The 10,354-nt window shown below is 42.7% G+C and overlaps 1 protein-coding gene across 2 annotated transcripts; it reads left to right on the top strand.

Annotated features, from left to right (window-relative positions):
* The first annotated feature begins 1,589 nt into the window (after positions 1-1,589).
* LOC120686842 (adenylylsulfatase HINT3-like) lies at positions 1,590-9,947 on the top strand. Of its 2 annotated transcripts, none has more exons than XM_039969041.1 (7): positions 1,590-1,912; positions 2,570-2,625; positions 5,321-5,378; positions 5,525-5,591; positions 8,855-8,910; positions 9,024-9,077; positions 9,215-9,947. In XM_039969041.1, exons 1-7 carry the CDS (start codon positions 1,613-1,615, stop codon positions 9,338-9,340), a joined length of 717 nt encoding a protein of 238 aa, XP_039824975.1. In that variant the 5' UTR covers positions 1,590-1,612; the 3' UTR covers positions 9,341-9,947. The 2 variants fall into 2 exon arrangements, with proteins under 2 accessions (XP_039824975.1, XP_039824974.1); XM_039969040.1 differs by having other exon boundaries at positions 9,024-9,083.
* The last annotated feature ends 407 nt before the right edge of the window (positions 9,948-10,354 follow it).

The raw sequence follows: 10,354 nt of genomic DNA, 5'->3' as shown, positions 1-10,354 counted from the left end.
ATCTAAGTTGCCCTCGCTCTGATGGGATCCCTTCACTTCTAAATGTTTGTTGATCTTCGTCGAGCTGCTCCATTAAAATCGGTTCACACCGATCTGACTGCCATGCCTACGCCAATCTGACTGATATGCATGGGGATATCGCGCCCTACATACCGCTTGTGACGTGGTCGATATTTGGTGCGGCAGTTTTCGAGTCAATAACCACAGTACACATTTGGTCATGCTTGTGCTCGCGTTTCTCTAGTGCGCCACACGCAATAAATATTCATGTGCTGTCGCCTGTCGGCGTCCTGTATTTCTGTTCCTGTATCGCTATTTGGTTCCCTAGGGAATTTGACTGTTAATTTCTGGTATTAAATGATGGCAGTTTATAAAACTAACTCCACAACTCTTGTGCTACTTCGCGATACGAATCCAATAAGACCTTTGACCGCACAATCAGAAAAAGGCTACTGCAGTATTATTGTAGCCAATCATGAATTAATTACTGTCATTAAATTCGTCACAAAACGTTACATTCATCTGTGAAAAGATTTTATAAATAAATTTTATTTAGTAATACATTCACGCAAGATTCTTTTTTAAGCGCGAGTAGCACAACTCATCGAAACGGGCCCACTGTATGTCTGTATGTCATTTCCCTCCGCACGCAATGATAGCAGCATATATTTCACAGCACCTTATATTATTTCGTCCGCGCCTGATTCTCACGAATGGATTTGGGTTTCAATTTTCTTCAAAAAAAAAAGAAAGATTTGTGTTCCACTAACATCGGCTCCACGAGACAGGGAGGGAGTGGTATGTAAGACTCCAACAAGAGCATGCATAGCTATTTATGCATCTTCTGCTACACTGTGCATCATCAATTCAATCTCCAACAAAACAGGCATAAACAGCAGGCATTTTGCATCGGAGGAGAGATGCGAGCTAAAAAAGCGCTCCCTCTCTCCTCTGAGGCATCGCCTCTGCCGCCGTCCGAGAGAGGCCGGGGAGGGAGCGCCGCCTCCTCCCTCACCTCCGCGCCGCCCTCCTCCTCCCTCTCCTCCAGCTCACCTCCAGGCCTCCAAGCACCGGCAGCCGCGGCAAATCGCGGAACACGACCGGCTCGGCGAGGGGAGCCTTCGGCGGGGAGCTCCTCCATCTCCGACGGATCGAGCTCCATCTCCTGGCGCCCTCCATCTTTGGGCCCGAATCGAGCTCCTCCCCGACGCCCTCCATCTCCGCCTTCCACCGGCTCCCTCCATCTCCGGCCCCCGATCGAGCTCCTCCCCGATGCCTCGTGCGCTCCTCTCGCTCCGCCTTCCTCCTCCCCAGCGCGGCGCTGCACCTGCTCGCCCCCGCAGTTCGGCGCTCGACAGGGAGGAGGGAGGCGAGGCACCAGCGGCAAGGGAGGTGCAGGGGGCGCAGAGGAAGGCCCACCCGGCGGCTAGGGCGGTGGAGGCCGGAGGAGCGGAGACTGCATGGTGGCTATGCCTTTGCAGTTGGAGACGAGAAGTTTTTGTCTCTCCAACACAAACTGTACACACGAGGCAATACTCGGTTTGCCTCTCATTTTTGTTTGTCATTGTTGGAGTCAGTCTCCGGCGATTTTTTGAGGGGGCATTCGCAAAAGATGGCGAATCCCGAGCCAGAACCAGAAGCCACGCGACTCGGGCCCACTCCCACCTCCACCCCGCAGCCCGTGGCCGAAATGTCACCGCCGCTGCGACTCGCCGTGCTCTGCTCCCACCTCCGGCGCGACGGCCCGGCACCGCCCGCCGGGGAACAGTTGGAGGCGGTGGCGGGGGTTGTCTCAACGTCCACGTACGCCAGCGGGGGAGGCGTGCCTGCCGGGGGCGACGGCGGTGGGGACGAGGACTCGGCGTGCTGCGTGTTCTGCCGCATCATACGGGGCGAGGCGCCGGCGTATAAGGTGCGTTCGGGCGCCAGCTCTGTTTCTTAATTCCCCGCGATTTGGGCCTGCCCGATGGCAGTATAGCACTCTTCGCGTGCTGTGGCGGGCTCTATGGGTACCCCGAGTGGATAAGTGAACAGTGCATGGCAATCCTTGCTCTAGCTCGAAAGTAGGGTTCTGGGTGATAATTGCAAAATTTCTCTGCTCTATTTGAGAAATATTGAAGTGAAAGTTAACGCTCTGGACTCTGGTCCATGATTTTGGAATCAGTACGATAATGCCTGCCTTCTCTCTTTCTTTTTTATGATATTCGAGTACTGTTCTAGTAAGTAGTAATTCTTTTTACCCTCTGTCAGTAACATGAATCAGCCATAATATTTAATTCAACTAGCACCTGCCCTCTTTTTTCATTTTTTTCTCTTTTTTTAGTTCTTTGTGTACTTGGGTAGGTCAACCTCTGTTTTTCATTCCTGTAAAAATAGATGGAGTACATGAACAAATTAGTTTTTTAACAATAAGTAACTGTCGACATGTAGTAATGGTGGAACACTGATGGAATCATTTGGCGTTTAGTCGATGAAACTGTGCCATATTTTAGCCTGCCTTATCAATAATATCTGCTACATCTTTATGGGGATATTTCTTTTGATCAGAATAGTTATGTCCTGCTTGCAGGTCTACGAAGATGAAGTATGCCTCTGCATATTGGATTCTCATCCATTGGCTCCTGGGTATATTTCTTGTAACTCTTTTGCCTGTGTTTCCATTCATTGCATTTTAATGTTTTATTGTGTTCTACGTTTCCATATTATAGTCTCCATATTTGATGGTCTGTTTAAATCTTCTGGTGTTATTAAAATTATTGGAATATGCAATGTTGATTGATGCCTTCATTTTAACAGGAACAGAATTTGTGTCATGCTAATCCGTTTCGTGTACAATTTGTGTTATTATTTATTTTGTTGTCATATAACTAGATACCATGGTACAGTTGTTATTCATTGAGGCCATTTGATATTGCAGTGTTGTACATGGAAAGCACTTTGGCTGGAAAAAAAAACTCTTGTAATATTAATTCATTTTATGTGTATGAATTTTGTTAGAATTAATTTGGTTGCCATATAAATATATACTAGGATACATTAATTCTTCATTTACACCATTTGCTTTTTCAGTCTTATACTTTGAAACAATTTACTTGCATTTTGACTTAGCGGAATTTAAGACTTCATTAAAAATATTAGATTTATAGAATTCATAGACAAATTTATACAATTAGGCTCTATTTGAAAAGGCAGATTGTCCAAGGAATTTTAGCAAATTAAGTCATAAGAATCTTTTATCCTGATTTCTCCTTCTCAAATGGGCTCTAGACTATGTTGGTACACTTTAGAGGTTTATACCGTCATGTCATTTTATTCAATGTTTGGGGTTTTCTTATAATTTTTAGAACTCTTTTCTTCCATAGGAGGAAGATGGCTGCTATCTGACACTTTGTAACCTTTACAAGCCTGAATGGCTTGAGTATGAACTCTCTTCAGGTCGTAAAATGCTTAACTTTTCTAACTCATTTTTTAGTTGCTCAGAGATATATCCCGTTATCTTCGTAGAGTTAAAAATTTTAATATATTACTGCATATAAGTAGAGAAAAGTGACATTAGAAATGCATAGATTTGCTTCTCCAAAAAAGTATGTACCCAGTGCTGAAAACATAGTCACAAAGATCCTGGGTCGACCGGATCGAGGAACGGGGTCGAGGGTCGAGGGTCGTCACTTTATAAAATTGTGGTACGAAGGAGGTATACATCTATGGAACGATAAATTATTATGTGGAACGCGACCCTGATTCATCGGGGTCGATGTGTCTTTATAAAGACAAAAACTATATTTGTGCTACTAGTGAAGAAACTAATCTGCACAAGCATATAAGAAACATATAAAAGAGTACATTTAGACCATGCTACACGTACTCAGCTCATTGTCTAACAAAAACCACACCAATCCACTGTCCTTAACCTCTTTATCCCAATTAAATCTGCTAGAAAATGGGGCTGCGACCCCTTTCAAACCGGGACGCGATCCAACCTTGAATGGGACACTGACCCTCTTCGACCCCGACCCTCAAATCGGAACGATGTTCCCGGGTCCGCCAGGTCCTCCCTTCATAGATTTTCCTCTCCATTTTAGAAAGTTTGAGTTGGAGACTTGCTTGTCATGCAAAGCGTACTTTTGAGATATGATCAAACACATCTTCATGCCTGATACAGTTGGGTAGTTGTCTGACTGTAATCCGCTTATTAGCGCAACACATCCTTGGTAAGGCCGTACCAATGATTTGGAGGCCCTGGTGCAAAATACGCAATTAGGCCCTATTTTAGGAAATATAAATAACCAAAATTAAGTATGTATTCATGCTAAAAGAATAAAGTCAAATTAAGGGAAGAAAGTGAAGTGCGTGCTAACCAACAAAGATAAAAAATTGTGATCAAATATTGATGCAAAATGTGATGACGTGGCTTTAATATAATGAGGCCCTAACATCAACAAGTCCACCAAATAAGCAGTCCAGGAGGCAAGAACACATTCACACACAGTAATGCACCGTCCACATCCTAATTGAGAATATGAAACTAGATATACTATGAGAGGGGCCACATGCGCAGATACGCAGGGACTGGTCCACATCTCTTTACTTATTGAAAATAAAATCTAAAGGTTGTGTCCTATTGTTCTTTGCTGTTGCCATCTATTATGTGTGCACGAAAATATGCGCATGGCCCCATGCACCCTTGTGATATGATAAGAAGAAAAGGGGCCAGGCCACCCTCTTTTCTTTTCCGAGACATTTTCTTCTTTTACTTCACACAAAAAAATAAATATTGATACACCATGGTTAAATTAATCCCAGCTGCTTGTTTTCCTACTTTGGTTAGTTCTTCACCTCCAATTCTAGCCTTTACTTTGCAATCCAGATGACTGCAGCCATCACCTTAGTGGCTCATGCATCACTGTCCTGAAATTCTTTTCATATTGTCACACTTGGTTATTTGATTGCTCCATGGATTATTTTATGAGCAATGTCTGACCTATGCACTTGGTTCACCTATGACAAGCCTTCGTTATCATCTAATGCACATATTTCATGGCCTTCATTACAAATCTTGGTGCCAATTTCTATTGCATCCTTGTGTAGACTATAATTAGTAGATTAGTATTGCAAAAATTCGGTGCATATTCCATTTTTATGCAAGTATGCAACCTTTTGATGATATTAAATGAATCATGACCTTTTAGTGGTGCTTTGATGAAGTGAGGAACTTTAAACCATAACAAGCATACTTCTCCCAAATAAAAAATTGGCTAAGCTTTTTTACAGTACATTTTGGCTTTTGCTTCATGCTACTTCTTACCATCCCCCCCTGCAGGCATTCCTTAATCATTCCAAAACGCAATTTTCCATCCCTTGAAGCAACTCCACCGCCTGTAAGTTTTGGTTAACAAAATGCATGACATTACATCTAACAAATTTTTCACACATTCCCTTTACATGTGGATCCAAACATACAGAACTGTGGCCATACTTATGATATCCTCCTAATTGGTCTGAAACCATCTTATCTTTGGCCCAGGTGGTTGCAGCCATGTGTTCCAAAGTGCCATTTCTTAGCAATGCAATTATGAAGGCTACTGAATGTGGTAGGTAGACTTCACAATTAAATTATGTCTTACATCCATTTTTTGTATAAGCAGTGCCATGTTTGTTGACTGTGATACTTCATGTATCCTGTATTATCAACTTTGACCAAATAAGTGCAGTATACTTAAAAACAGGATGTTATATTTGTGCACTGTATATACTTTTTGAGATGGAGTGCATTGTTTACATACAAATTTATGCAGCCATTCTGTTAGCGACCCATCTCTAGCACATAATTAATGTCACCATATTTGTTTATTTGGGACTATTGCATCATATAATGTTGTACTGTGCTACATTTGGGTAGTCCAGGCAGTACACATTCCTTGGCAAAAGAGGAGAGTTGCCCTACCATCATTTGAATAACACAATTTTGATGCTTAATAGGGTGTATGTGGTGGTGGGTGGGTGGGGGGGGGGGGGCGCTGTTGGAATATAAGTGAAGTGCCCACCTCTTCCCATTAGTTTAAACTTTTGGGTTGAACTGGTCGGTGCATGCAACTCAATATGGTATCAAAAGCTAGAGGTCTCAAGTTCGAATCCTAGTTAGCGCAATTAAACAAAAATAATTGCCACTCGCTCCTATTCAAACAAAGTCTGAGACCTGAGGGAGCCTCCACGTGATGGGGGGAGTGTTGGAATATAAGTGGATTGCTCACCTCTTCCCACCAGCTTAAGCTTTTGGGTTGAACTGGTCGGTGCATGCAACTCAATAGGGGCGACAACGACTTCATTTGTTTCATATTTATAATCTGCATCCTCTATTGGAATTAAGATGTAAAAATTTCAAACTAAAAAGATGCAGGAATGGTTGGGTAATACTGGCATCCCTAGTCTTAGAGTATATTAAGCAACTCCGGATATGGTTAGTTTAGGATTGATTGTAATCCCGGGATAACCTTCGTTATCTCTAAGAGAGGCTACTTGCCCTCAAAGCCATGTACTCATATATATTTGCCCTAGAGGCTCAATGCAATACATCCCACGCATTATACCCAATCTTACATGGTATCACAGAGTCTAGATTCAAAACCTAGGTCTCCGGCTTCCCCTGCACTCGCGCCGCCCCTAGGGATATCGATCTCCACCGAGAGCAGCGCCCTTGTAGGATGCGCGGCTGATCCATCTGATCCGCCGCGCCGTCGTGGTCAACAAGCAGCAGATCATGCTGCTGCTGTTTTCTTTTTCGTTCCAATCAGAGATCGGATTGCGTGGCCCTGCCATTTATCGGCGTGTTATTGTCGACACTTCGAGGATGAGGTTTTTGCTGCCCTTCCCAGGCTGCAATGCCGACGCTCATGATCAAGCAACAATCATTGTTGTCGCCGTCTTCTTCATGCAGTGCGCCACCAATGCTGCAGGTCCTCATCATGCTGGCTCTTGATCCGAGTCCGCGCATATTGCTGCAAGCTCTCAAACACCGCCGCTAATTTTGTTGAAGACGAGCCGCGCTTTTTAGCTGCACCGTCTACCATCACTATCCGCGGCTCATCGTATTGTTGAACTCGTCGGCAAGACGCTGCTTATTTTGTTCTCTCGAACGCCTTTGTTGACGCTTCAGACCCGTGCCCTCCTCCACAGCTTTGAGCATGTCTACCTCGACCTCGGCTACTTTGGCACTAAGGGGCTATTATCTGCATGAGCTACTCTAGTCGACGCATTCGCACCTGCATTCCGACTGCGGGGGTATATCTCCATTGTTTTCTGTGTTGCTACCGCACAACTGCGGGGGGATGTTAGAGTATATTAGGCAACTCTGTATACAGTTAGTTTAGGATTGATTGTAATCCCGAGATAACCTTCCTTATCTCTAGGAGAGGCTACTTTCCCTCCAAGCCATGTACTCCTATATATTTGCCCCAGAAGCTCAATGCAATGCATCCCACGCATTATACCCACTCTTACACCTAGTAAGCTCATTTACTTCAAGTTTGTAGTTCTCTTGATGAGACATCGAAACTCCACTGAACTCTAAGGTCCACTGAACTCCATCTGAATACTTTTTAGTTTCTTTCAATTCTTGCCTAAAATAGATATTACAATCTTTTGTCATGTTAAGGTGTATATTTACATGTCAATTTGAATAAATGGAAATAAAGCTATTATGAAATAAGTGTTTTCTTGCTTCTGTTGGTTTTACCTGTAGCCTACCCTAATTTGCTTAGACTAGAATTCTTTGTGGTGGTGGTGGTGGTTGCAATTGTTCCTTTTGCTTCTTGCTAGAAGCTGGCTCAAACTTCATGCATTTAAGCTGACGTGGCATCTAGTTAGTTGCAACTGATAGTTCCAGAGCCCTTGAAAATTTTCCTTAACGCAATACTAATAGTCCTTTTTCTTTAATGGATAAAATTATATTCTTTTGTGGCCTGCCAATCGCGAAACTTGCATATATGATATGTCTGTCTTTATGCCCTTCATATTATTTGGTGCCTTATCTTATGCACATTATATAGGTGGCACCGGGTATTTAAACATCACTATGTTTTCCTATAATTGTGAAGGTGCAAAATGCACTAGCGGTCGCTCTTAAACTCCTAAAGTGCACATCTAGGTCCCTAAACTTGCTCAGTGTGTAATTTGAGTTCCAAATCACACTAATCAGAAAGTAATTACATACATGACTCTCTAGTGTCCAGCTTCTGATGTACCCATGCTCAATCGCATGTTTAGATTTATTGAAGATATCATGTATACTACATGTTAAAGTCCTCTGTTTATGAGCCATGTAACCAGATTTTTGCTAATTAGGTTGTTTTGGACCTTTTTTTTTCTAGGACACGCAGGAGAGCTGCGTATCTTTGTATTAAGAGAGAAAGAATGGTCCAATTACAAGATGGACACTCCTCACCTTGGACCACAGTGAGGAGGGTACTGAGCTAAGAAAAAAACTTAACAAGTTTAGGGAGTTGATTTTGCATTTTAAGCATTTAGGGACCTAGATGACACCACAAGACAATTTTAAGGACTGCTAGTGTATTCTACTCTTTAGATTTTTATACAGTTATGGCTCTTCAGTAATTTATTTCGTGATGTGCTTTTCTACTATGTTCATCTCTGTTGCACCAAACAACCAACCATAAGCCAACTTGGATCTGTATGGATGAAGTACATCAACAAACATATTACTTGTACTTTTTGTTTATTTTGAAAGCAGTTGTGCCATAAACCATCTGCTCTGCATTTCTTATATATTTCTGTTATCCTTTTCGTTATCTTTGTCTGATGTTAGCTACTACTTGTATCTTGTTATCTTGGAACACAGATTCATTCAATTTGGTGGTCAATAATGGAGCAGCTGCGGGACAAGTAATTTTTCATGTGAGTACTTGCAATGGGTAGCTAAGCATATGAAATTTCAAAAAGAAATTAATACACAAACAGTACAGTTACTTTGCATAATATGTGGTCATGTTTTGCTGTTACTAATGCAGACGCATTTCCACATCATTCCACGTAGATTTGGTGATAAGTTATGGTCTACTGAGGTAATGGTAATTTTTCTTGTTTCGCATTTCTGTATTTTCGTCTTCACAATATCTTCTTAAAGTTTGGTGAACAGCGGGAAGAAACTTGTCTTAACTTGTATGTATACTCGCCGTCCTTTTTTTTTTTTGAAAAATAGAGCTTTAGAAGACGCTCCATTGAGCCAAACAAGACCTCAGGTCTTGTGAACTGCATCAAGGAACAACTATGTTCTACACTTGAAGGCTGCAAGACTGAAGCCTCTTCACTGCTCATGGAACCATGACACAAAGCTGTGCCAGTCCAGTACATATATAATGACAAGTCCAGTACATATATAATGCGATCCAGATAGCTGCTCCAGCCACATAATGGGATTCACTGCGTACCAAATGCAATATGTCTCTTAACACTGATTGCATGGTCATTCTGCGATTTGGGGTTGCTCGAAAGTTTGTTGTTGGTCTAGTTACAATGGTGTTATTACGCCTGTAAAAGGAAAATAGCTGAGAGAGGCATCCCAGGGACATGATTGATAGATGTACAATCATTCTTGTCCTCCTTCCCAGTTCAGTGTTGTCAGCCATTCACCATCATCTCATTCAGATTTGCAGTATATAAAGTTGTGCCTCTTTCAGCATTCAGAGCAATGTGCAAGTTGGCGCCAAGCTCATCGTTTCATCGACTTCAACATGAATCCTTCATCTTGCATCGGACGGCTCCTGTGTTCCTTCAATTAGTTGAGTGTTGAGAGACTTTCAATTTCTAATCAGTTGACAATTGTGCTTTGTAATAATTAACATCCTTGCTAGACTAATGACTGAGTCAGCATAAAGACTCTGGTCGGGCATTGTATGGGGATCATCGGAGCCAACAAGTTGATTTGAATCCGAGGAGGCGCATGTGTTAGGAGGCGCATGTGTTAGGTTACTCTATGGAATGGGTTGCAAGGCAGATTCTTGTGTAAAATTCCTCGTCCCCAGCTGTAACCTAGGTGACGGTAGACATTGCTTGCAGATCTGCAAGGGGAGAGCAAGTCTCAAACTGCATCTTCAAGTACGCGAAGATGGTCAAGAACACAGACATACAGGATAACGAGCAGTACACCATAGTAGAAGTTGATGGCATTCAACGCACTCTGGCTATGTTCATGCAGAAAGAGGATGCAAATAATGAAGCAATGAAGAAAAGTTTGGATGATGTTCTTGCCACTCTCACCAAACTGTGGGGGGGGGGGGGGGGGCGCAATAGGCTACTCAACAATTTTACTGTACTCCTCATTCCACCCATGCTTAGAATC

The sequence above is a fragment of the Panicum virgatum genome, chromosome 8N, assembly GCF_016808335.1.
Source record: "Panicum virgatum strain AP13 chromosome 8N, P.virgatum_v5, whole genome shotgun sequence".
NCBI lineage: Eukaryota > Viridiplantae > Streptophyta > Magnoliopsida > Poales > Poaceae > Panicum > Panicum virgatum.
The sequence above is the reverse complement of the archived record's forward strand: the minus strand, read 5'-3'. Positions and strand labels throughout refer to the sequence as shown.